The sequence below is a fragment of the Pelobates fuscus genome, chromosome 1 (genome assembly GCF_036172605.1).
Source record: "Pelobates fuscus isolate aPelFus1 chromosome 1, aPelFus1.pri, whole genome shotgun sequence".
NCBI classification, from domain to species: Eukaryota; Metazoa; Chordata; class Amphibia; order Anura; family Pelobatidae; genus Pelobates; species Pelobates fuscus.
The window spans coordinates 383,649,664-383,677,547 of NC_086317.1; the positions used below are offsets into that span (position 1 = coordinate 383,649,664).

Consider the following 27,884-nt stretch of genomic DNA (forward strand, 5'->3'; position numbering starts at 1 on the left):
ACAACACTAACAGCCCACATACATACACAACAGCACATGCACAGCCTACATATACGCACATGAAACTCCACAAAGCATCAACCACACCCACTCATAATACATGCAGACTTCTCCAACATTAATTTTACCTTAAAAAAATAGAGCCAGCACTAATGGACTTCAAAACTTTACACACAGCACAAACAAAAGGTTGCCTGCTCCTGTACTAGACTATATCTACAGTGATTTATTTAACAACAATTTTAGATATGTCCTATTTACAGGACATGTTTTTATGTTGCATCCCTAAATTCTAAACTACTGTATGCTTTGAGCAGAAGACATTTGAAATACAGTGTCCTTACAACATTAAGTTAAGTGTGTTCCTATGCCCTTTTCACATTCCCCCATGTGTCTTTCCACAGCCCCCCATTTTACAGTGGCAGCCCTCCATCAAGCAGCAGACATTATTATTATTATTTTATTATTTATATAGCGCCAGCAAATTCCATAGTGCTGTACGAATGGTAGACTAACAGACATGTAATTTTGAATGCACAGGAACAGAGGTGTTGAGGGCCCTGCTCAATGAGCTTACATGCTAGAGGGAGTGGGGTATAGTGACAGAAAGGGTAAAAGTAGGGGTAACGAAATAGGTTGATAGAAAAGTATTCACCAAGGGCTTCGTAGGTTATTTTTGACATATGCAGGAGAGGAGTCTAATTATTAGTTTAATTGATACACTTTCATGAAGAAGTGAGTTTTCAATGATTTTTTGAATGGAGACTGGGTGAAAGTCTAACAGAGAAGGCAGGGGAGTTACACAGAAAAGCCCTGGAGAAGTGTTGAAAGCGAGCATCAGAGGTGGGAGTACAGACAGAGGATAGATGTAGGCCTGCAGTAGAGCGCAGGGGCCTAGATGGGACATACTTGTGTATTAGGGAGGATAGGTAGGTTGGAGCAGTATTATGTAGAGACTTGTACGCAAGCACCAGAATTTTAAATTGAGCTCTATATCTTACTGGATGCCAATATAGGAAGTGACAGACGAGAGAGGTATGGGAGGTGCGGGTGGACAGGAATTTGAGCTTTGCCGCCGCATTCATTATAGATTGCAATGGTGAAAGCTGGGAACATGTAAGAACACTGAGAAAGGGATTGCAGTAGTCAAGGCAAGAGAGAAAAATGGCATGGAACAGCACCTTAGCCATGTCCAGCGTTAAATAGGGGTGGATGAGAGCTATGTTTTTGAGATGAAAGTGGCAGTATTTTGCGATTGACTGGACATGAGGGGTGAAGGAGAGGTCGGAGTCAAAGAGAACACCTAGGCAGGCCTGCGAGATAAGGTGATGGTATCGCCATTGACTTGGAGGGAGACAGACACAGGAGTAGCATTATTTGAGGAAGGAAAGACCAGAAGTTCTGTTTTGGACATGTTGAGTTTAAGGAAGTAAGCAGCCATCTAGTTGGAAATTGCAGAGAGTCATCACAGACACAAGTCAAGATAGGCGGAGAGAGATCAGGAGAGGACAGGTATATTTGTGTGTCATCCGCATTTAAATGTTAATGGAAGCCAAAAGGAGCTAATGAGTTACCGAGGGAGGTAGTATAGATAGAGAACAGTAGAGGACCAATGAGAAAGCCTTGGGGAATGCCAGCAGAGATAGGTTGGGGAGATGAGGCAGAGCCAGAGAAAGAAATACTAAAAGAGTGCTGGAAGAGGTAGGAGGAGCACCAGGAGAGAGCAGAAGGCAGTTTGCCTAGAACCGAACGCAGGCGATCATGGAAGTCCAGGGGTGTTCGGGAGTTTCAGTGTCCGAAAATAGCTCCATGAACTCAACGACCAAACACCGCTGCCTGTGTTCATGCGAACAAGATGGCCGCCACCTCATGGTCGTCCATTGGAATTGCGGCCACCCAGACGAACACTGTGGTGGAAATTGCTACAAAGTATCAATTAGACTTAACAAGCTCCAGGGTGGTCTCCGGTTCGTGCGGCTGTTCAGTTCCCGAATACATGAACAGAGACTTTTACATCACATTCTACATGGTCCATAGTTTGTGGGCAGGAGGTTGGCAAGCAGGCTCCTCCAGGAACTCGTTGGCAAACTCACTTGGGGAAAAGGTAGTTTGTCACACCGTAGACCAAGATTACGAGGAATGAGAAGAAGCTGTTGACGATCAAGTGTCAAAGGCAGCAGAAAGATCAAAGAGACTTAGGAAAGAGTAATGGCTGCGAGATTGAGCAGTGATGAAATCATTGGATACTTTGGTCACAGCTGTTTCGACAGCATGATGAGTGTGGAATCCAGACTGAAGCGGGTCAAGCAGAGAGTTGGATTCGAGGAAGTCGGTCAATCTTGCATACATAACTCTCTCAAGGATCTTGGTGGTAAATGGCAGTTGCGAGATAGGGTGGTAGTTGGATGGGGAGTAGGGGTCAAGGTTGGGCCTTCTCAGAATCAGGGTTATGGTTGCTTGTTTGAAGGGTGAAGGAAATGTGCCAGAGGAAAGGGAGAGATTGAAAATTTTAGTGAGAGGAAGAGCAAAAGAGGGAGACAGTGTGCGGATGAGATATGAGGGAATAGGATCGAGGGAACAGGTGGTGGGGCGGGAGGACTGGAACAGAGCAGAAACCTCTTCTGCTGTAGTGGGTGCGAATGAGCATAGAACTGCAGAGGGAGTGGGATTGGGGGAAGTATTGGTAGCGGAGGGAGAGTGATTAGAGATCTATTCCCTGATTGGAAATATCTTCTCAGTGAAGTGAGTTGCAAAGTGTGTGGTGGATAAGGTGGTAGGAAAAGGGGGAGGAACAGGGCAAAGAAGTGCATTAAAAGTGTGAAATAGGCATTTGGGTTGGTGGGACAGTGAGCTTATGAGGGTGTTGAAGTAGTTTACTTTTCCAAAGGAAAGAGCCAAACTGTAGGAGCGCAGCATAAATCTATAGCGGAGGAAGTCAGATACAGAGTGAAACTTTCTCCAGCAGTGTTCAGCAGTTCTGTAACATTTTTGGAGGTATCGGATCAGTTTGGTGTGCCAGGATTGAAATTGGGAGCGCTTTCTGTGTTTAAATGTAGGAGGTGCCATGATGTATAGTTCAAAGGAGAGAGTGGAGTTGTAGAATGAGGTTGCAGAGTTAGGGCAAGTGAGATTTGAGATGGATAAAAGGAGAGTTTGATGGAGAATTGCTGGAGGTCAAGGCAGTGGAGGTTTCTGCGAGATGAGTCTGGTGAGCTGAGGATGGTGAAATTTGGGTACGGGGTATGCCAATGTCAAAGGTATTACAATACCAGATAGGTGGAGGGATGGTGGTTGGTAGACATGTGCAATTCGTTTCGAATGTAAATTTGGCCGAATTTTGTGCAATTCGGACGCTTACGAATGGCCGAAGTTTGAATTGCTGAAGTCCAGAATTTCCAAAGTGCCAAACCAAATTGCTGAAGTGTTTTGGATTTCTGAAAAGTGGCAAAACAAGAGAGGGAGGAAAAATTATGTGAATGATGACAGGAATCTTGACCAATAAGCTAATTCCTGGCACTCGGAGCCCTATAGATGTAAGTGGTTGTGGTGGTTAGGGAGCCCTACAGATGTGTAAGTGGTTGTGGTGGCAAAGTGCTTCGGATTTCTGAAAAGTGTCAAAACAAGAGAGGGATGCTTATGAATGTCCAAATAGCTGAAGTTCCAAATTACTGAATTTCAGAAGTGCAGAACCAAACCGAATGCCATTGGTTTGAATTGCCTAAGCAGACAAATTTTTTTACTTACCCGAATTTCCAAACTGAACCAAATTTTTGGTCCATGCACATTCCTAGTGGTTGGGGTCTTAACACATACAAGGGACTTACCGTCTGAGGGTAGAGAGAATTACCAGGATAGCCCTCTCCACCAACAGCTGAGAGACAGATATATTGACTTCTCGCAACTCCTCTAGTTGGGCACATATAACCCCACCCATTTTACCAAATGCGACTGCATGCCACGGTCACGACTGACACGAAGCCAGAAGACCTCCCATATCAATCCTGTAATTTAGCTCTGAACAAGAACTTCACATAATGTTTGTTCTTTTATGCCTGTAAACCCTTTGTATCCTACAACTGCTGTGCTCACCGAAAAATACTTATAAATGAAGATTGTCAAAAAGAGATAAAAGGGGAGGAAAAAAAAAGAAAAGGAAAAAAACTAGGCTCTTACCAACTCATTAAAAGAGAGGAAAGGAAAAGGGAAACGGAAGGAAGGAGAATCACACCGTGGATTTTCTGAGTGGAGCAGACCTATAGCATAAAGAAACTCCTTTTACTCTGTACCAGGGCAGACAAACAAGTACTTTGCCAACCGGCACTCATGGTTTCATTACACTTCCCAACACCCTAAACCTGTGTGGCTCCTGCCAACTACAGATGCTCTCTCCGGACTGGACATTCAGATCTTGCCTCCCTATTCCCACCATTCCTTTTTTAATATTTATTTTTCCCCTTGCTCTTTCCTCCCCTCTTTTTCTCTGGCTCCTCCTTTTAGCAATTCTATACTTTCTTCTTTCTCCCCCTACCTGAGCTGTTATTGTCCTTTGTGTTTAATTCACTGTGGCACCTTCAAATGTTCTATCCAGAGTTACATTGAATGTAATGCTCACTGGGTAAAATCACAATTTTCCCAACAAGTTACCCCTATTTAGCGTCTGATAGAAGTCTGCCATCTGATGTTATTTGTTTTCTTTATGCAGTGTAAGTGTCTTGTATAAGCATTTTCTATTTGTTTTGTTTATTTTTATCTCATTATTGTTTTTTCTGTTATTTGACATTTCATGTGGCATCTTTGTATTTTGTGAAAAAAAACTTCTTTAAATAAAGATTGTCAAAAAAAAAAAAATACCTTGGCTTCAATGAAAGCCAACTGGTAACTGAACAAAGTCACATTTATCTCTACGTTCCTCTATTCTTTTGGCAAAATAGGTGAGGCACTTGCCAGAGAAAAATCACATGTACTGTAGTTACAAAGAAGCAAAGAAGAAAAACGCCCTGTTGGACATTTCTGCTCTCCTGTGATTAATTTTTGGCATGACCTGTATGCCAAAACTTATCAACAGGGGAGGGGAAAGACTTTATTTATATTTAAGATTTATATAAAAATCTATACATTTTCCAACAATTCTATCAGCACAATATATAAATCATATTAAATGCACTTTCATACATGATGTACCTCTGACAGGTACATTTTAAAGGACTGTTTGAGGAGTGGGTAAATGGGTACACACACATCATATAATAAAAGGCCTGATCAAGTGGTCTTAGAAAGTTAAAATCGTTTATTTCTTTTTGGCTTTATTCCTTTTCTCCTCTTTCAGTTTCTTCTTGGACACAGCAGGAGATTTAGCTTTGGCGTAAAGGTGGTACCCAATGAGTGCTAGCAAAGTAGGTACCAAGCCAATGCATAGCAGGGGTAGAACATCATTCACTAGTGTCTGCCACTGTGTTGGCTTGGACAAAGATATCACCTCCGTCTCAAATTGAAGGACTGCATCACCTGTTAAAAAGAGATAAGCAAATTGGTTTGAGAACAAGTAGGCTTGTAAGGCCTTTTCTCATCATTATCTAAAGTCCAGGGCTCTCCAAACTCTGGCCTTCCAGATATTGTTGAACTATACCTCGAACGATTCTTTGAATTAAATAGTTAGCCAGAGATTCATGGGAGTTGTAGTTTTGCAACGTGTGGAGGGCCAGAGTTTGAAAAGCCCTGAATTCTGAACCATCAAGCATCTTTCAATATATAATGTAAACTGCCAATACCAGGCAATTCTAATTTATGGAATTAGAAAAACTGGATATAAATTATTAAATTGTACCTTTCTGTGTAATGTAATTCGAGTTAAGACATGAAGAAAACTTCTATAATCTATACAGTCCTAAGACTGGTTTAGCACTGAAGGTCTATGACCAGTTGTACATGTTAAGCATTGAATGCCTTACACTGCAGAGAGTTGTGAACGCTTCAACTTATAAGTGTAGCAGAGATAATTACATTTGTTAACTTATCTCTGCTTTATCTGGAAATGACAGTTCCTCTTTTAATCCAAATTGCAAAACTGAGATTGAAACAGGTACATGTGAGGCGGGGCCTGGACGCCATACTGGATAGTCGCATATCTCTTGAGCTCCAGCCTAACTCTGCTGTTAAGGTGACTTTGAGGGTGACAAACTCCAAATCCCGACATACCTGCACAGGCACCCTTGTCCAGTACCTCTTGGGCACATTTGGAGCAAGTTCCAGATCTCGGATAGGTGGCAGCGACCTACGGCAACTCGCGGCCTGTTGAACCCTCGGCGGGAGAAACAGCTGATCTCTCCGCACGAGGCGGTCCGGGTTTCCATCCGCGTGGAACATCCGAGCCCCGTTTTCCCCCCTCCCCTCCCTTGGTCCGGCGGGGGTTATCCTGGTCCCCACCAGGCCCGGCCTACTTACCTCTCAGTGGCACTGAATGACTCCTGTGGGATCGATACCACGCTGCATATCTAAAATGGCCGACAGAGGTGAAGCAATGATGCAAGTTATACAAACGTCCCCAAGGCTCAGCCAGACTACAGAGTCCCAGCTCTGAAACTTCCCTCTGGCCGGAAATCCAAGCTGATTCCAAAGAGTCGGCAGGCAGTGAGCAAGCCAGGCACACATGAAATCACAGCTCCCTGCAGCATCAAGGACTGTGCCTAACTGACAAAGACAAAGCCTGTGGCCATGGGAGCTACTGTAGTATGGAGAAGCATGGACTCTGTCTATCTTCTGAAAACTGAGTAAACGGAACTGGATTCCACCTTGCCCAGGATTGTGGTATTGTAGCAGTACTTACCCTTTCCAGGGGCCTGCCGGGGTCCTCTGTTCAAGCCGCGCGCGGTCCTGCTGCTGCACGAGCCGCGCGCGGCTCATCCGACGGCTGCAACAGGAAGGCGAGCAGTGACCGCAAGAAGCGGTCACGTGTCCCGCCTGACTCTAAGAGCGCGCCGCGGGTCTCGGGCGCGCTCTTAAAGGGACAGTGGGAGCCTTAATTGGCAAAGCCCTCCCCTTGGTCCCTGTCGTGCCACAATCCCCATACACTTACCTTTTGGGGGCGTGGATGTGACAGGGGCCAATCAAAATAGATGTTAAGGTATTTATACTCACCTTTTTCCCTTAGTTCCTTGCCCAATCGTGGTTTCTGTTTCAGTTCCCTTTAGCGCTTGTTGTGTTCAGTTGTGTTCCTTCGTACTTGACCTTGGCTTTGTTTCTGACTACGTTTTCTCTTTATCCTTATCTGTTCTGTTTGCCGGCTTGCTGTTTACCGTGTACCAGACCCCGGCTAGTCCTAGTTTACACTGTCTCTTTGTGCCCTTGACCTTGGATCGCTCCTGACTCTGTACTCCTCTCATATACGTCGAGTCCGGCCATTCTAAGGTCCGGTAGATGTATCTCCCCTCTGTGTTGTCTTCTGTTGAGTTGAATCCTGCGTGTTGGGGTATATTTTCGTTACACGTATTGACTGAACTTTGGACTCTGGCTCTCATCACCCTAACCATGCACAGCCTGTATTCCCTCTTGGAGAGCCGCCTTACTGGTGAAACGCGCGTCGGGGCTCTGCACTATCCTCCATAAATCACTTTTATAATTCTTTTGTTTGCAATTAGATCTAGGACATTACGTCCTTTGGAAGAGGTATAGGCAGGGCATGTGTATGACTTTTTCCTCAATCAGTGCTTACCTTAGACCGGCAGATAGCTTCTTATACAGAATAGGTGTCCTTGAATGCACCGCTCAGCAATTTACAGGACAACAGAAAAAAGCACTATTTGGGATAACAGTCATGCACTTAGAGATTTGATCTCTTCATCTGGTACTAGAGATTTTCAGGCCAAGTTCCTTGTTTTTTTAGAGTCTATAACCAAAGCACAGTGATCCTGATAGTTCCCTTCAAGGGAAACTGAAACAATTAGATATTAGTCTTTTTCCTTTAATATATGTTTTCGTTTTCTAGAATATATATATATATATATATATTTTTATTCTTTTTTTTTTAATCTATATTATTGATAGCCTTAAATTAATATATTTTGAGTTTATCTGTTGATTTTCAACCGTAATATTTTAAAATCAATATATTAAATTTTATGTTTTAATTAAATTGACACTAGTAGGCAAGTACCTATTTTTAATTACTTTCTACCTAGGATTACCCCCTTTTTCTTGTCACAGCTTTTCTGACATTTTCAGTTCCTATCTTTTTTCCCATTAAAATGTATATTTATTTATATATAGTTTAAGCGCCATTTACTCACTTTTCACTTTATCACTGTTTAGTTATTTGTTTCAACTATTAGTCTACTGGCTGCTAGCGCTGCCCACGGTACATAGTACTTAACATCATCATGTACTTGCAAAAAAGCAAGTGAACAATAATTTTCGAATGTGCATCCTGCCGGATATATTCATTCAGTTCAAAATTTGATTAAAACCCAGTGCTATGTGAATATTACAAACCCTGTATAGGGTGTGAAGCACAGATTTTAATCCAGACACCGAATGCATTCGGGCGATTGCTGCAGATTCACTCGGCCTGGCTGCATTTGGCTTTAGTAAATATGGAATTGCTATTGTGGTCCTAATTCAGAAGATTTTGTCCATCCAAAAAATATCCAGTATTTAGTGAGTAACTCGGTGTAAAGTCTCAATAATTTACAGTACAGTGAATGATCCGGTTTGATTTTTGCCATAACATATTAAGTAATTTTTTCCATGAGAGGCCTTCAATAAATAGACATTAGAATTTGCTTATGCTCTCCTTAAGATCATCAACATATATTTGTCTAGCGGTGACAATTTATCCAACCCCTTGATATAGTAGTTAAAAAGCAATAATTAAATCTAAGGGAGACCTCCTTGAATGCATAAATCCTAATGAAGCATTTTCCCTAGGTGTATGTTAGAGAGCTCAACACGCAATCTATTAAGTGATATTTCATAACCAGTTCATTCAGTTAATATACCATTATTACAGGACTGCACCTTCTAAGAAAACATCACGTTCAAATTATCATTATTACTGTGTTCTTAGCTCATACCTGGTATAGACGGAGGATATCCTCTTTTGCCATAAGCCAAGTGAGAAGGGATAATTACTTTGCGCTTCTCTCTGCGGATTGAAATAACAAAATGACTGTCAAGGTGACAAACTGAACTTTACAAACATACCCGAAGACATGCAAGTAATCTTGAGTGACTTACTTATATTGATCTGCCCCAGAACAGCAGGCAAACAAATTAGCAGATTGTTAGGATACTCAGTCATGCTATTGATTGTTGCAAACAGTGTGTGGCATTATACGTGTCTGCACTTGGGTCAGTTTTATCTGCTTCTGCTTATCAGAACAGATCGGAAAAAGGCTTCCAATGTAACAGGAAGGCAATTATGGTGCTCTGGTTTAAAAAAATAAAAATAAAAGATCTGCTGGTAAAAGTGGTTTTCAAGTGGCACATTGCTGATCAGTAAGGCTGGAGACATTGATGTGAACGAAGCTTTTAGAGCAGTATTATCATTATGTAATGCACGTATCGGTGAAGAAGATCAAAGCATTCAACAACCTTCCCCCTAAATAATTTGCCTTGTGAGTGGCCCATGTGACGATTCTCCCTGTACACACATTGAGAGAGGTCATAAATAGGCTTCCAGTACAAATTCTATGATATACGTGGTCAAGATTGAACTACAGATGGACACCTTAGCTGCCGATTAGATAAGCTAGAATCTTAATAGAGCTCACAATTGAGTTCAGTATTTCTATGAGACTCTCTGTAGGACATATACAGCTATTTCTAACAGAAGGGGAGTGTATTGAACAGTTCCCTACTGCCTTGGCTTAATAAAAAATAATAACAAAAAATAAATAAAACATACTAAGAGCTCAATATTGCTATTTAATAACCTGTCCAAACCACAGTGACTACTAAATTAAAAAACACATTTCTTTCTAAAGCAAGTGATAAAATTTAAATAGAAAAAAGTGGGAGAATGTTGCTCTAAATAGGAAAATAGCAAGTGGCCGGTGTAAGGATGGAAAGTGCCCAGGAGGAAACAGAATGTGCCAAATTTGAGAATAGCACGTGTCATCTGGGAGTGATTGCAAACTTTCAGGACACTAGGCTCCCATTTTTTTTTTTTTTAATTCTTTATTTTATTTGTGCATAGAATTAACAATCAGTTTTGTACTGCCACGACAGCTGGTACAAACACAAAAGAAACATGCGGTAACAGTAATGTGGCATAAGAAACACTGCACTTTTTTTTTTTTTATATAAACAGGCTGAAGTCACTACGGTAGTTATGTGGTTTTCATCATACAGGCTATACATTATCAACACCCAGTAGGGTGCTAACTGCTTAATAAGTTTTAACCATGCCTCTTCGAGGTTAACTATGCTTAATAGAAACATAGAAACATAGAATGTGACGGCAGATAAGAACCATTCGGCCCATCTAGTCTGCCCAGTTTTCTAAATACTTTCATTAGTCCCTGGCCTTATCTTATAGTTAGGATAGCCTTATGCCTATCCCACGCATGCTTAAACTCCTTTACTGTGTTAACCTCTACCACTTCAGCTGGAAGGCTATTCCATGCATCCACTACCCTCTCAGTAAAGTAATACTTCCTGATATTATTTTTAAACCTTTGTCCCTCTAATTTAAGACTATGTCCTCTTGTTGTGGTAGTTTTTCTTCTTTTAAATATAGTCTCCTCCTTTACTGTGTTGATTCCCTTTATGTATTTAAATGTTTCTATCATATCCCCCCTGTCTCGTCTTTCCTCCATGCTATACATGTTAAGATCCTTTAACCTTTCCTGGTAAGTTTTATCCTGCAATCCATGAACCAGTTTAGTAGCCCTTCTTTAAACTCTCTCTAAGGTATCAATATCCTTCTGAAGATAGGGTCTCCAGTACTGTGTACAGTACTCCAAGTGAGGTCTCACCAGTGTTCTGTACAATGGCATGAGCACTTCCCTCTTTCTACTGCTAATACCTCTCCCTATACAACCAAGCATTCTGCTAGCATTTCCTGCTGCTCTATTACATTGTCTGCCTACCTTTAAGTCATCAGAAATAATCACCCCTAAATCCCTTTCCTCAGATGTTGAGGTTAGGACTCTATCAAATATTCTGTACTCTGCCCTTGGGTTTTTACGTCCAAGATGCATTATCTTGCACTTATCCACATTAAATGTCAGTTGCCACAACTCTGACCATTTTTCTAGTTTACCTAAATCATTTTCCATTTGGCTTATCCCTCCTGGAACATCAACCCTGTTACATATCTTAGTATCATCCGCAAAAAGACACACCTTACCATCAAGACCTTCTGCAATATCACTAATAAAAATATTAAAGAGAATGGGTCCAAGTACAGATCCCTGAGGTACCCCACTGGTGACAAGCCCAAGCTTCGAATATACTCCATTGACTACAACCCTCTGTTGCCTGTCACTCAGCCACTGCCTTACCCATTCAACAATATTGGAATCCAAACTCAAAGATTGTAGTTTGTTGATAAGCCTTCTATGTGCAACAGTGTCAAAAGCCTTACTGAAATCGAGGTAAGCAATGTCCACTGCACCACCCTGATCTATAATTTTAGTTACCCAATCAAAAAAATCAATAAGATTAGTTTGGCATGATCTCCCTGAAGTAAACCCATGTTGTCTCTGATCTTGAAATCCATGTGTTTTTAGATGTTCAACAATCCTATCCTTTAACATGGTTTCCATCACTTTCCCCACTACTGAAGTTAGGCTTACTGGCCTATAGTTGCCCGACTCCTCCCTATTACCTTTCTTGTGAATGGGCACAACATTCGCTAACTTCCAATCTTCTGGGACTACTCCTGTTATCAACGATTGGTTAAATAAATCTGTTAATGGTTTTGCTAGTACACCACTAAGCTCTTTTAATAGCTTTGGGTGTATTCCATCAGGTCCCATTGACTTATTTGTCTTTACTTTTGACAGTTGAAATAGAACCTCTTCCTCTGTAAACTCACGTGTAATAAATGACTCATTTATCCTTTTTCTTAACTGAGGTCCCTTTCCTTCATTTTCATCTGTAAATACCGAACAAAAATATTCATTGAGGCAGTCAGCTAGACCTTTATCCTCATCTACATACCTTCCTTCTTTTGTTTTTAATCTAACTAATCCTTGTTTTACTTTTCTTTTCTCATTTATGTATCTAAAAAAGGTTTTGTCCCCCTTTTTTACTGACTGTGCTATTTTCTCTTCTGTGTGTGATTTGGAAGCTCTTATAACTTGCTTAGCCTCTTTCTGCCTAATCTTATAGGTCATTCTGTCTTCCTCACTCTGGTTTTTTTTATAATTACTAAATGCTAACTTTTTGTTTTTTACTATTTTGGCTACATCTGTGGAGTACCACAGTGGTTTCTTGAATTTTTTGCTTTTACTGACAAGCCTAATGCAATTTTCTGTTGCCTTCAGTAGTGCAACTTTTAAATAATCCCATTTCTTTTGGACTCCATTTAAATTGCTCCAGTCTGATAATGACTCCTTTACACATATTCTAATTTTAGAAAAGTCTGTTTTTCTAAAGTCTAAAACTTTTGTTTTTGTGTGGTGTGACTCAGTCACTGTTCTTATATTAAACCACACTGACTGATGATCACTGGATCCTAAACTTTCACCTACAGTAATATCTGATACCAAATCTCCATTTGTTAACACTAAATCTAGTATGGCCTCTTTACGAGTTGGCTCCTCAACGACTTGTTTTAGAGACAATCCCAGTAGGGAGTTTAGAATATGTGTGCTCCTGGCACAAGTAGCTATTTTTGTTTTCCAATTTACATCTGGAAGATTAAAGTCACCCATGATGATAACTTCCCCCTTCATTGTCATTTTAGCTATTTCTTCAACTAGTAGATTATCTAACTCTTCAATTTGTCCTGGGGGCCTATAAATCACACCTACACGAGTTACTGTGTGATTACCAAATTCTAACGTAACCCAAACGGACTCTATGTTCGCCTCACTAACCTTTATTAGACTAGATTTTATGCTATTCTTTACATACAGGGCCACCCCTCCCCCTTTCTTGCCTTCCCTGTCTTTTCTATATAAAGAGTACCCTGGTATTGCTATGTCCCAGTCATTTTTCTCATTATACCATGTCTCAGTAACAGCGACTAAATCTACACTATCAGTTGCCATTATTGCCACAAGTTCATGGATCTTATTCCCTAAACTGCGAGCATTTGTAGACATGACTCTAAGCTTATCATTTTTTAACACACTTGCTACAGGCACCTTCTGTCCTTGTTTTGGGGGACAATTGGATTGATGTTTTATCACCCTTTTGCCCCCCCCTCTTAGTTTAAATACATCCTAGCAAAACCTCTGAACTGCTCACTGAGAACATTTGTTCCCTTTTGAGAAAGATGCAAACCATCTTTTTTGTACAGTTTATTTCCATTCTAAACAGAGCTACCATGAGCAATAAAGCCAAATCCTTGCTCCCGACACCATTCACCAAGCCACAAGTTAAAGTCCCTAATACGCATCCGCCTGTCATTCTGAGTGTTATGCACAGGCAGAACTTCAGAGAATGACAATGTGGAAGCAACCTGCCGTATATCATTGGCAAAAACACTAAAAACTTCCTTAACTTCTGAAACCTCATTGCAAGCCAAGTCATTTGTCCCTAAATGGACAAGTACATCCAATTCCCCTTCCTGCTTTGCTTGCTTAACAATATTACAGATACGTCTCCTGTCTCTGCGAGCAGTAGCTCCGGGAAGACACCTCACAAGACCACCATTGTCCATCTCCACACATCTTATGATGGAATCCCCCACCAACAACTGCTTTCTATTAGGCCTCACCATAGTCTTCAAGCCTCTCTGCACAACACCACTAGCCTCAGTGCCTCTCTGCACAACACCACTAGCCTCTGTGCCTCTCTCCACAACACCACTAGCCTCAATGCCTCTCTTCACAACACCACTAGCCTCAATGCCTCTCTTCACACCACTAGCCTCAGTGCCTCTCTGCACAACACCACTAGCCTCTGTGCCTCTCTGCACAACACCACTAGCCTCAATGCCTCTCTTCACAACACCACTTGCCTCAATGCCTCTCTTCACAACACCACTAGCCTCAATGCCTCTCTTCACAACACCACTAGCCTCAATGCCTCTCTTCTTGAATACGATTCAACTATGCGTAATAATAGATTGCCATGCTTCAGTGAAGAGTGGCGATGTAAATAATCTAGGCTTTTACCAGGGAGAGACAGTGTGAGTCATGAGAAGAGTGACAGCAGGACATGAAAAATAAAAACATAAGGTATATACGAAATAGGTGCTAGTTTTTTGTTTTTTTTAGTCAGTTCTATCTTCCAGTGTCAGGCAAAAACAAAACTAACAGAATCAAAAACATCAAAGAGAGCAATAAAATGAATCCTACGCAGAGGCCTTCCATTTAACTATAAATCCACTCTCCTAATATCCAAGCTGAAGTCATGGAGCTGATTTTTAGCCTCAAATGAAGTCTGAGCCCTGCCCCTAGAACTCAAAAGCTGCACCCTCTCTAGTAAATGATAGCCTTCGTGTGGAGTTAGAAAAACAAAATTCTACTGTTCAAGATAATATTTAAATCGCCTAAGGGTGGTCCAAGTAAGACTGCTAGTTTCTATATAGGCAATATATAAATTAACAGTAAAGCAAATAATAACAAACAGAAAAAGGAACGTTAAATCCTAGAAAATATAACTGGCTGATACCCTTGTTATACTGGGTCTGGTGTGAGTCCGTTCATGGCGTTCAACCTATGCCACTTAAAGTCCAGGTACAATGAGGGAGCCTGATACCAGTCTCTGTTTCCCCCACCTGCTCTCTCTGTGTGCGGTGCAGCGGCAGGGGCAGGTGTGTCCTCCGTGTGCCGTCGGTCCTGTCTGCCGTGTGGCTTGAGGGGACTTTCCCAGGGTTGCGCTGCCCCTGACGGTGAGTCTGGAGCTCTGCGGTCAAGGTGAGTAGAAATGTCCACGCTGCTGGGCTTTTTGGGAAAGTGGTGCTCGCCGCTGTGATTCCTTGTGCTTTTTCCTTTTGGTCATGCGGGGGGGATGGTTCTTCATGTCGCTATGTGTAGCAGGGCGGCCCCCAGTAGTTGCTGGGCTTTCCGCAGGCTTACGGGGTAGCTCTTTGGGCTGCTCTCCCTCAGGAGGTCGGCGTGGCGTTGCTGTGATACGGGCCTCCAACTTGGCCCAGAAGTTTGCAAAGATTGCTTCCAAGCGCTCCAGCACCTGTTCGGCGGCCCCTCCTTGTGGCTCCATCGGCTGTTTCAGGCTTGGTTGGCGGGACAGAGGTATTGCCGCCATCTTAGAGTAGTCAGCCGCGATCAGGAGTCTTGGGGTGGATTTCGCTTAGGGTCGGTATAGGCTTCAACCAGTGGATACCGGGATAACCCCCACCGGTCCAGAGGGGGGGGGGGGGAGGATAGTTTTATCCCCGAGTCCGTTCCGTTCATCCGAGGAGCTAGGAGAGTGGCCGTCTCCCCCAGCTCAGGCTTGTATAGGCCGCGTGCCGCTACCAGAACGGACCGGGGTCGGACAGGCTCACAGCGGGTATTCTCCCGAGCACCGAGGACCCCTTAGCAAGATGTGTGCATATTGTAGCTTGGTCGCTGAGTAGCCCGGGCGTAAAACTCGATTTTGTCGGGCCAGAAGCAGGAGCTCTTACAGAGCACGTCTGGCTGCCTCGGCTGTCAGGCCCCGCCCCCCCACTAGGCTCCCATTTTAATGGACTATAATGGGCCATTTATTCATTACGTTGGATTAAGGTCTTACGGTTACAAGCTAAACATCTAATTAACAGTAACATAGTAGAGATATGTTTATAATCCAAACATTTTGTTTACAGGCATTAACTTTGATAAAAAGGTGTGAGCTATCATCAAATCAATACAGTAATTAAAAACACATACACTGTATAGTTCTGCAGAACAGGCTACAATAAATGCAAACTAATGAGCAATAATTGGCACACCACTTGATTCTGCAGTTAAAGAGTATCTCAAATTGATTTTGAGAGGCATAAATACATAATGTATAAAAAGCCCTGCTCACAAGTGTCCATTATATCATCACAATAATCCTAGGTCTGCTTCAATGGACTCACTGTGTGATTGCATTAAAAATTCAAAGGTACTCTTCATTCTGCTATTTAATTAACATTCCAATCAGTAAATACACTGGTGTGACAAGGTTGCTACTTGAAGATTTAAAAATTAAACTGATTAATGTCAACAATAGCATAATGGAGTCTCATTTGAACTTTGTTTTGTACTAAGTGTCTATATATTGTTTAAAGTATTATCTCTCCATGCCTGGTTCTGGTGTCTGTTCGCACCAGGCCATTTGGGAGATCAAAGATATCATTCAATAAATCTGGCAGAGGACAGTGGAGGATACGGGAGCTCTAACCTGCAGCTCCCGTATCCTCTTGTGAGTGTTGCCGCTGGTGCTGTTCACTTACGACCAGGGCTTGTAATGTCCCCCCTCCCCGGTCAAAGATAAAAAGTGGGGGATATAAAGTTTATTTTTTTATTTACAAATAAAAAATGGGTACATCTAATTCCACACACACACACACACACACACACTGCACTCCTACACACACACCATCTATTTTATACACTGCACCACTTACACACACTACATTCCAGACACACACACTGGATACCCTACACACACCAGATTCTCTACACAATATGTTTCTGTCAGTGAGTGTGTGTGTCTGTCAGTGTGTGTCAAATCTGTGAGTGTGAGTGTATGTGTCAAATCAGTGAAAGCATGAGCCTGTCAGTGAGTGTGTTTGTCAAATCAGTTAGTGTGTGTGTCAAATCAGTGAGAGTTTGTCAGTGTGTGTGTCTGTCTGTCAGTGAGCGTGATTATATATCAATATCAATATATCAATCAAGAATGTTGGTGTCTGTCAGTGAAAGTATGTGTTGGTTAAACAGTGTGTGTGCCAATGGCTTTGTGTCAGTCAGTGTATGTGTATAAGTGAGAGAGCAAGGGTGGGCCATTCTGTGATTCTTGCACCAGGGTACTGTGATTCCTAGTTACACACCTGCTAAGAGAGGTTATGTAGATAAAGATGATCAAGGGGCTAACATCAGAGCCCAGAGGAGAGGACTAGGTACCTTAGAATAAGAAACTAAAAGGACAGAGATATGGTTTCAATTAGGAGAGCAGTGTCTTAGATCGTCATGGACCACAATGTGCAGAAGGATAGGATAGTCAACAGGACGATTAAGTTGAAAAAATATAATTTTTACTTTGTTCAGTGCTGTTTCAGTAGTGTGTTGGGCATAGGAACAGTCTTGTATGAACTGTTTAGTGAACAGGTCCCCATTTAACATATACTACAGTGGTAGATATGTATATGATATGCCACAATCTGGTACTAAAGGGGCAGTGTAGGTATCACAATCCCTTCAGATTAATTGATTTGGGGGCACAGATACTAGCCCTGCAGCCTTGCTGTTGTAAACAGTGACATTTTTGAGAAACTACAGTATTTACAATTGCAGTTTAAACACCTCTAGTGGCTGACAGATCGAAGGCAGACAGCTCCTATGAGAAGCATTGGATCAGCTGTTGATTTCAATAAAGGAGGATTATGAGCAGTGAGGATACTATCTCAATGCTAGGTTACTGCAAGATTAATTGCGTTTTAAAATTGATTAAAAATGGGTGGTGGGACTGCCTTTTAACCGGTCAAAGATTCAAGAATACACCAGCATAATATCATGCAGTAGAACTTTAGTCTTATTTCTTCTTGGAAGGAAATGTATGGTTAGAAAATGACTAGATGGGGCAACGCATCCCTGAAGCCAAGGCTTTGATAGAATGCACTTTATCTTTTTGTGTTAGAATGCCTTTTTGATACAAAATATGTTTCACTTTCTTTTTAAGCTGCTAAGAAAATCCATCTGTCAACATTGCTGTACACTACAGATATCCTGGGGTTATTATTATCATGTATTGTTTATACTTCACAGATTGACTGACCACTATGCAGAAGCACAGTTACTGTCACTTTCATCTGCTAGATTTTTCTGTCAAACAAATGCGAAATACAGTTTATATAAAAAATAAAGGTCTAAATTCAACTTTGGTCAGAAAGGAAGCAGTCAGAGGTATGTGGAAAGTAAGAGATGTACCTCTAGAATGTAAACTCGTTTGAACAGGGCACTTAACACCCTGTTCCTGTGCGTCCAACTCATCTGGCTCCAAATACATGTCTATTAGTCCATCTATTGTACAGCGCTGCAGAATCTGTTGGCGCTTCATAAACAATAACATCAACAAAGTGATATATAAACAAAAACATGTGCTCTGGGCACCATGACAACTTCATATCAAGGAAGTTGTTATGGTGCATGCGGTTCCTGATGCCATCTTAACTTAAGGAGTTAAATTGTTTACCAATGACTTAACCCTAAAGTTGTGAAGAAGACACCCATCAGCTCATCTCTCTCTCTTCTAGCAAAATTCAAGGCTTCTAGCCTTAGTTTCCCATTCAGAAAACCATGTGTAAAAATGGTACATACATAAGGGTCAGAGCGGAAGCATCACAACTAGTGACTAGTGTAAAATCACTCATAAAACATTGAGATAAAGTTGTTATGAGGCTCAGAGTGTTCAATTAATTTACCTTATAGTGAGCATAATATATAAATGTAACGGTAAACATTTGTAATGGGGTTGTTCAAAATTTGCACAATCGATTGGATAACATTGTTTTGTACTTTGACAACCCAGCATCACCATAAACATTCAGAAACACTCCTGTCTTGTCTACAGTTATTGGCTTTGAGTGAAGCTTTGCATACTCTTAGATGTAGATGTTATGTTGCTTATAGTGTCCTTTAAAGCACAATTTCATTTTAGTTGGTATAAGGTGGCAGAGCAATGATGTGAAAAATAAAATTACTAAAAGGATCAAATTTAAAAAGAAAATATGAGAGCAAGTTTATATTGTGTTAAATAGTATGTGTTAGATATTTAAATTGTAGATTGTAATGGTATAGGTTTGAACTTACCGAACACACATGCCTATGAGACTCTGTTCCAGACCTGTAAACACATGAAACAGTACATATATTTATTAAATATCAGTTTATTTTGTAAGCAGTTAAGTGAAAACTTAATTTGCCAACGCAAATCTTAACTTGCCAAATCACAATTTGGCTAGATCAGCCTGACATTTGCAAGTTTTTTTTAACTTCATCACCATTCGCTGTTAAGTGAATAAACCCTTAAATGCAGCATCTGTGTACAATACAATTTTACAACAAGCTATACACCATAAACAATACACATTATTTGGACCTGGTGTAATAATGCTTGTGTGTTAGGTATAGAAAAGACAATTACATTAGTATGGTAGGTTTTACCTAATTTCATGCATCTGATGTCAGCAACATTATTCCTATGTAATTGCATATGTTGTTTATGGATATTATAGAGTCAAGCTCTCTAATATCTATGCCAGTCAAGTCAGCAGAAGTGATGCAGTTAAATAAGCACCTAGAACCAGTATATCACATCAAAATATAAAAGGAAAACACAAAACCCAACAAGTGTGGCACCAAGTCTATCCCAGAAGCCCATGTGGAGAGAATAAAGGAATAGGCAAGCAACAGATACATTTGTGCAGTTAGTTACCAGACGCTTCCTCAAAAGGGCCATCATAGAACTGGAAACAAAAGTGTAAAGGTGAGCTAGAAAATTAGTAGGGGAGTGGAATATCGTCATGAAGAAACACTACAGAATATGCTCAATTAACAAAATAATAAAAAATACAAAACATCTGAATAAAAACTATTTATGGGGGCGGGGGTTAATGCACTATATGGTCATTTGCAGTACTGTACAAATCCAAAAAGTGGTCATCCATTAAGAATTGTGGAAAGGAGAATTTACCTATAGCATGAAAAATAAAATTATAAAAATAATAGACTATTCCTCCTGGGAGAGATGACTGACATTTTGGAGAAAAGGAAGACGCCTCCCTAGTTTTGTTTGCGTTTAGCTTAACGCAAATCTCGCAGTGATCCAAAACTATGAGGAGTTCCACATAAAAAGTGTGCTCTCCTTTCTCTTATTTAGTAAAGCACTACAAATGTATAATTCAGGGTCATAACTAAATCATGCAAAGAAATAATTATTTAATACAAGCACATTTTACCCCTTTAACATTTGTATCATACCAATCAGCCTGTAACCATATTTACCCAAGATATAGATTGGTTTGGTGCCTTAGTAGCAAACATTATTTTTATGGACTTAACATTAATGCATACGGCCAACTCACGCTTGCAAGACTTCTCGCGGGCGACTCCCTTCTTATGGAACAACCTGCCTACTGCCAATAGACTCTCCCATAGCCTTTAATTGTTTAAGAAGTGCCTTAAAACCCATCTCTTTAGGAAAGCTCATGGCCTCCCAGAGTAACCTCTACCTCACATACCTGTCTCTTGCTCTCTCCCCCAGCTCTGCTTCACTCCCACCTTATTTGATGGCTATTTCCTGTCCTATTGTGTTTTATACTTCACCTCCTATAGACTGTAAGCTCGTTTGAGCAGGTTCCTCTTCAACCCATTGTTTCTGTAAATTTTCTTGTAATTGTCCTATTTATAGTTAATAAAAAGTTATAATATTGTAAAGCGCTACAGAATCTTTTGGCGCTATATAAATGGCAATAATAATAATAACATTACTAACGAAAAAGGTCTACTTGATTGTCTTTCCTCCTAGGCTACGTCATCTGGCTTATGTTTTGTCTAAGCAGAACAGCACTATAAAAAAAAGTACACAATATGCAGAAGTTTATACAGTGTAAAGACTTATATAGATACGTTTTTTGCAAATAAATAAGCCAAGAGGAAACGCCACCAATCAGGAGCCAATCGTTCCAGCCAGTTTTTTAAAAATCCCATAAACCCCCCAGCAGAGGGGTTTTTTAAAACAGCAAAGAAAGTAACATATAATCTTAGAAATTGGATAAAACTGCACAAAATAACCCATCCTAATTTCATAAATCTGCATTTTAGTCATAGAAACATAGAAACATAGAAACATAGAATGTGACGGCAGATAAGAACCATTCGGCCCATCTAGTCTGCCCAGTTTTCTAAATACTTTCATTAGTCCCTGGCATTATCTTATAGTTAGGATAGCCTTATGCCTATCCCACGCATGCTTAAACTCCTTTACTGTGTTAACCTCTACCACTTCAGCTGGAAGGCTATTCCATGCATCCACTACCCTCTCAGTAAAGTAATACTTCCTGATATTATTTTTAAACCTTTGTCCTTCTAATTTTAGACTATGTCCTCTGGTTGTGGTAGTTTTTCTTCTTTTAAATATAGTCTCCTCTTTTACTGTGTTGATTCCCTTTATGTATTTAAATGTTTCTATCATATCCCCCCTGTCTCGTCTTTCCACCAAGCTATACATGTTAAGATCCTTTAACCTTTCCTGGTAAGTTTTATCCTGCAATCCATGAACCAGTTTAGTAGCCCTTCTTTGAACTCTCTCTAAGGTATCAATATCCTTCTGAAGATAGGGTCTCCAGTACTGTGTACAGTACTCCAAGTGAGGTCTCACCAGTGTTCTGTACAATGGCATGAGCACTTCCCTCTTTCTACTGCTAATACCTCTCCCTATACAACCAAGCATTCTGCTAGCATTTCCTGCTGCTCTATTACATTGTCTGCCTACCTTTAAGTCCTCAGAAATAATCACCCCTAAATCCCTTTCCTCAGATGTTGAGGTTAGGACTCTATCAAATATTCTGTACTCTGCCCTTGGGTTTTTACGTCCAAGATGCATTATCTTGCACTTATCCACATTAAATGTCAGTTGCCACAACTCTGACCATTTTTCTAGTTTACCTAAATCATTTGCCATTTGGCTTATCCCTCCTGGAACATCAACCCTGTTACATATCTTAGTATCATCCGCAAAAAGACACACCTTACCATCAAGACCTTCTGCAATATCACTAATAAAAATATTAAAGAGAATGGGTCCAAGTACAGATCCCTAAGGTACCCCACTGGTGACAAGCCCAAGCTTCGAATATACTCCATTGACTACAACCCTCTGTTGCCTGTCACTCAGCCACTGCCTTACCCATTCAACAATATTGGAATCCAAACTCAAAGATTGCAGTTTATTGATAAGCCTTCTATGTGCAACAGTGTCAAAAGCCTTACTGAAATCTAGGTAAGCAATGTCTACTGCACCACCCTGATCTATAATTTTAGTTACCCAATCAAAAAAATCAATAAGATTAGTTTGGCATGATCTCCCTGAAGTAAACCCATGTTGTCTCTGATCTTGAAATCCATGTGTTTTTAGATGTTCAACAATCCTATCCTTTAACATGGTTTCCATCACTTTCCCCACTACTGAAGTAAGGCTTACTGGCCTATAGTTGCCCGACTCCTCCCTATTACCTTTCTTGTGAATGGGCACAACATTCGCTAACTTCCAATCTTCTGGGACTACTCCTGTTAACAATGATTGGTTAAATAAATCTGTTAATGGTTTTGCTAGTACACCACTAAGCTCTTTTAATAGCTTTGGGTGTATTCCATCAGGTCCCATTGACTTATTTGTCTTTACTTTTGACAGTTGAAATAGAACCTCTTCCTCTGTAAACTCACGTGTAATAAATGACTCATTTATCCTTTTTTTTAACAGAGGTCCCTTTCCTTCATTTTCAGCTGTAAATACCGAACAAAAATATTCATTGAGGCAGTCAGCTAGACCTTTATCCTCATCTACATACCTTCCTTCTTTTGTTTTTAATCTAACTAATCCTTGTTTTACTTTTCTTTTCTCATTTATGTATCTAAAAAAAGTTTTGTCCCCCTTTTTTACTGACTGTGCTATTTTCTCTTCTGTGTGTGATTTGGAAGCTCTTATAACTTGCTTAGCCTCTTTCTGCCTAATCTTATAGGTCATTCTGTCTTCCTCACTCTGGGTTTTTTTATAATTACTAAATGCTAACTTTTTGTTTTTTACTATTTTGGCCACATCTGCGGAGTACCACAGTGGTTTCTTGAATTTTTTGCTTTTACTGACAAGCCTAATGCAATTTTCTGTTGCCTTCAGTAGTGCAGCTTTTAAATAATCCCATTTATTTTGGACTCCATTTAAGTTGCTCCAGTCTGATAATGACTCCTTTACACATATTCTAATTTTAGAAAAGTCTGTTTTTCTAAAGTCTAAAACTTTTGTTTTTGTGTGGTGTGACTCAGTCACTGTTCTTATATTAAACCACACTGACTGATGATCACTGGATCCTAAACTTTCACCTACAGTAATATCTGATACCAAATCTCCATTTGTTAACACTAAATCTAGTATGGCCTCTTTACGAGTTGGCTCCTCAACGACTTGTTTTAGAGACAACCCCAGTAGGGAGTTTAGAATATGTGTGCTTCTGGCACAAGTAGCTATTTTTGTTTTCCAATTCACATCAGGAAGATTAAAGTCACCCATGATGATAACTTCCCCCTTCATTGTCATTTTAGCTATTTCTTCAACTAGTAGATTATCTAACTCTTCAATTTGTCCTGGGGGCCTATAAATCACACCTACACGAACTACTGTGTGATTACCAAATTCTAACATAACCCAAATGGACTCTATGTTCGTCTCACTAACCTTTATTAGGCTAGATTTTATGCTATCCTTCACATACAGGGCCACCCCTCCCCCTTTCTTGCCTTCCCTGTCTTTTCTATATAAAGAGTACCCTGGTATTGCTATGTCCCAGTCATTTTTCTCATTATACCATGTCTCAGTAACAGCGACTAAATCTACACTATCAGTTGCCATTATTGCCACAAGTTAATGGATCTTATTCCCTAAACTGCGAGCATTTGTAGACATGACTCTAAGCTTATCATTTTTTAACACACTTGCTACAGGCACAGGTCATTTTTACAAGTTATAATCCATAGCTCTTCTGATATTTGGTACATTTTGAAACCATGGTAGCAGCCTTGGGCAATCAATAATCTGGGATGCTGTACAGAATACAAAATTCTCAATGAAATAGCTATTTGAGAAACGCATATTTTAGGTTGTGGCCGGTGAGTGCTCTATAATCAAGGACTGCATTTTTCCCAAGTGCTATTACCATTCCTTACTTGAAAAATCCATTCTTGGCACTTTAATGATTGGGTTGTCAGGGCTGCAGCTTAGACACAGATTTCTGAAGAAACAGGACTGAAAAGAAAAAAGATCTAATCTTTCTTACTTTTCAATCGGTTTCAAAGTCATTTTGCATCTTTCTGTACGCTCAAATATAAACTATGAATTACGTAGGACATGTCTGTTAGACATACAGATGCTGGAACTTTGATAATGCTCCAAGATTTCATTTAGCAAACCAACTCCACATAAGTTTTCCTTTCCTTCTTTTGTGTAATAAGGACCTGACGGTCTGAGCTTTCTGAAAAGTTAAAGAGTTAAAGGAACGCTATAGCATTAGGAACACAAACTTGAATTCCTAACGCTATAGTGTTCCTGTCCCCAACTTATTAGCCCCCCCCTCCCCCCTCCCACCCCTCCCCTCCCCTGCCCCCACCCCCCCCTCCCCCCCTCCCCCCTACCCCCGCCCCCACCCCCCCCTCCCCCCCTCCCCCCTACCCCCTCTCCCCCCCTCCCCACCCTACCATTAGCAAAGTAAAGTGTTAAAAACTCTTTTTTACTTCACCTTTTCCAGCTTCAAGGATCCCTCAGAGCTTGGTAGGTCAACTCCTCCCCAGCAACATCATGGCAATGGTGAAACCTAATGCGCATATTGCGAGCACGCATATATTCTACTCAAAGTAGAAGTGAGGGCTTTGCATCAAGAACCACTGGTTTCAAGGCTTCCCTATGATAAGCAGCGCTGGAGGATCAGAAAATTGGCGATAATGTATTTATTTCTAATGTTGGAATATTTTTTCAACTATGCACTTTCCCGCTGTTACATTATGCCGTTTATCCAAATGAAAACAAAAAAAGACTTTATCAATATCCATTTACGTCACAAAAAGGGACAATAAAGTGGCAGTCCGATTTCTCCTTGGATGAACAATCGTTTGACACACTGAATATTACCAATTAAAGCCCTCAATATGCACGTTGCTGTCTGGTCTGCTCTAGTAACATATTTTGCCAAGGCTGACGAGGTCTAGTGTAGCACTTTTGTAAGGTGATGGCATAATGTCATTGTGCCAAGATCATGTCTGTGTCCTGAGGAATGATATGGAGTATCAGCCTTACAGAAGAGACACAGACATATATTAATTTACCAGTGTATTTGTGATAAAAAAAAACATTCGAGGGGCGGAGCCTAACCTGCAACGTAGATGGCCGCATAATTTTGAAGCTCCGCTGCGGTCCCACCACAATTACAGCCACAATCAGCGCATCCCCCACCTTACACGCTACTTACCACCTACCCGAGCCGTACGCACACGGCAACATCCATTGACCACACTTGAAGATGGGAGGAGGGCACAAAACCAAACACCCAGCCGTGGCACTGATATTCAGCGCGAGGCCTGATAAGGCCCAAACACCTCACCGTGACGCAGCAAACTCCAACACAGAATCAAAGGACATCAGACCGCAGCCTGGACGCTCCCCTCACCAGGCGCGACATGAGAGGGTTCATGAGGGAATTAAAATCCCACGTAGTAGAGGAACTCCAGAAGCACCTCCAACCTCTCCACGAGGGCCTCACAGACCTGGCCATGCGGACACATGAAGTGGAAATCAAAATGGAGGACACAACGGTAAATACTAAAAAGTTCCAATGTGTGTCAGAAGATCAAATGGTTTTTAGTCTCTAATTCCGCTGTGGGGGTGACTTCTCTTGTTGTAATGGTTCACACCGTCTCGTAATATGGAAGACACAAGAAGAGAGGACCAATCGTGCGGAGTGTATTACAGTAAACGTAGTAGTATTAAATCTTAAGTATTACACTCACATTTAGATGAGCTATAGCCAGCTCTGGGTTTGTAGGCATATAGCGGAATAATCCCCGCTTACAGGATTTGTAGATGCTTGTCCTTCAGGGGTTTGGTCCAACTTGCAGGAGAAGAAGATAAAAACAGCAGATAGTGCTCTCTGATGGTATTTTTGAGTGATGAATAAAATAAGATAAAATATACTCACAAAAGAAGTGCAGGTCTCACTGCACTTTTTGGATAGCGTTAGTGGTATAATCCCCACTTCAGGATATATAGAATAAAAATGCCAGGAAAGATAGTAAAAATTATAGTAAAAATTATAGTTGTGTATAAAAAATGATAATGGTGCATATATCTAACCAAAAAGTCATTTATTATTTAAAACACAATATAAAATAACCATAACGCGTTTCACCGCTGGGGCTTTATCAAAATGGTATAACATATATCCTGGCACATGAATAGTTTATATAGGTACACTAGTACTTTAAAAAATGGCGCCAAGATGACATCATAGTTAGGTGGCCAATCAGAATCATACACTGTACATTTAGAAACAGATTTAGAATTGAGTTTAAAATTTTAAACCAAAGGGGTGTATCTTTAATAAAAAATATGTCTATTTTTGATTATAGAAATAAGTATTCTATTGATATAGATAATGTCTTTTCCACCCAGCCAAGTAGCCCTATCTATATTAGACCTCCCACCTTTACTCAACAGGAATTATTTATTAAATTAGAGAGAGCCTTAACGACTGAAATTAAACTTAAATGGGAGATTGCCACTTTTAAAAAATATATTGATGAACACATAACACCCCGTGGCCTGAGACTTATGAAATTACCTACCTCAGACCAGGATGATCTAGAATTTATGAATGAGTGGAATGGTAAATTAGAAACGTGTACATTTGGTCTTATGGAAACCCTAATCAAGAAAAAAAGCCAAAAGCTTCAAAATCTAGACAGAGAAATTAATGACCTGAGAGACAAACTTATGCCCTATACAGAAAGTAACGTATACCAACAAAACTCAGTCTTAATTCAGAGTAAAATTGAAAAGATAGAAACAGATACAAAACACATTAAAGTAAAAAAATATATAAGAGACAAACAGGATTATGCCAACCGACAGGTGAGGACATACCATCTAAATAGAAAGTACACATCAGAAAATCAATCTTTCAATATGAGAACAGAGCCACACAAATACCAAAGACAACCAGCACCAAATACACGTCACGAATCCCCATATGTCACTAAAAACTTCAATCACCCCACTCACCCACCCCCTCACCATTCCCCCCACAAACCGAGGCCTTATTATAGGAATTTCAACCCGAATCATGCACCCACATCCTCATACCATCGATCAGCCACATTCAAACCACGAAGAACTCCTTACTACACGTCTATACACCAAGATTCCCGTTCCAATTATTACAATGCACGGAGTCCCGACACTTTCAAACACTCACCGAAAACCCAAAGGCCTAGCCACTACTATAAAAATCACAGTGAAACCCCCATTACACATACCAATAGGTACCAATTATTATCTATTGACTCCGAAATTGAAAATGAGGATCATTTTTTAGAGATTCAAACACACCCCAACACTTTTGCAAATACACCATACCCAATAAGGGCAAAGAAAAGAACCCTAAGCCCAGAGGCAAACGGAGCGGCAGAAGACAACAAAAAAGAGAGACTAGAAAGATAAAAACCGCTCCGAAAGAATCAGATGCTGGCATTTTTAATTTATCACAAAAAGTTTTAAATGCAGCACAGATTTCAGTTTTAAGCAAAGGACTAAAATATGCCCCAACA

General features: G+C 40.6%; 1 protein-coding gene across 1 annotated transcript in view; it reads right to left on the reverse strand.

The window, feature by feature from the left end:
• Positions 1-5,269: 5,269 nt before the first annotated feature.
• FKBP11 (FKBP prolyl isomerase 11) overlaps positions 5,270-27,884 on the reverse strand; it is a 41,256-nt gene continuing 18,641 nt past the window's right edge. The window contains exons 4-6 of the mRNA XM_063444724.1: positions 19,110-19,143; positions 9,066-9,136; positions 5,270-5,505 (exon numbers count right to left, since the gene is read on the reverse strand). Coding sequence (XP_063300794.1) covers positions 5,288-5,505; positions 9,066-9,136; positions 19,110-19,143 — 323 coding nt within the window. The 3' untranslated portion in view covers positions 5,270-5,287. The remainder of the gene's footprint in view (positions 5,506-9,065; positions 9,137-19,109; positions 19,144-27,884) is intronic.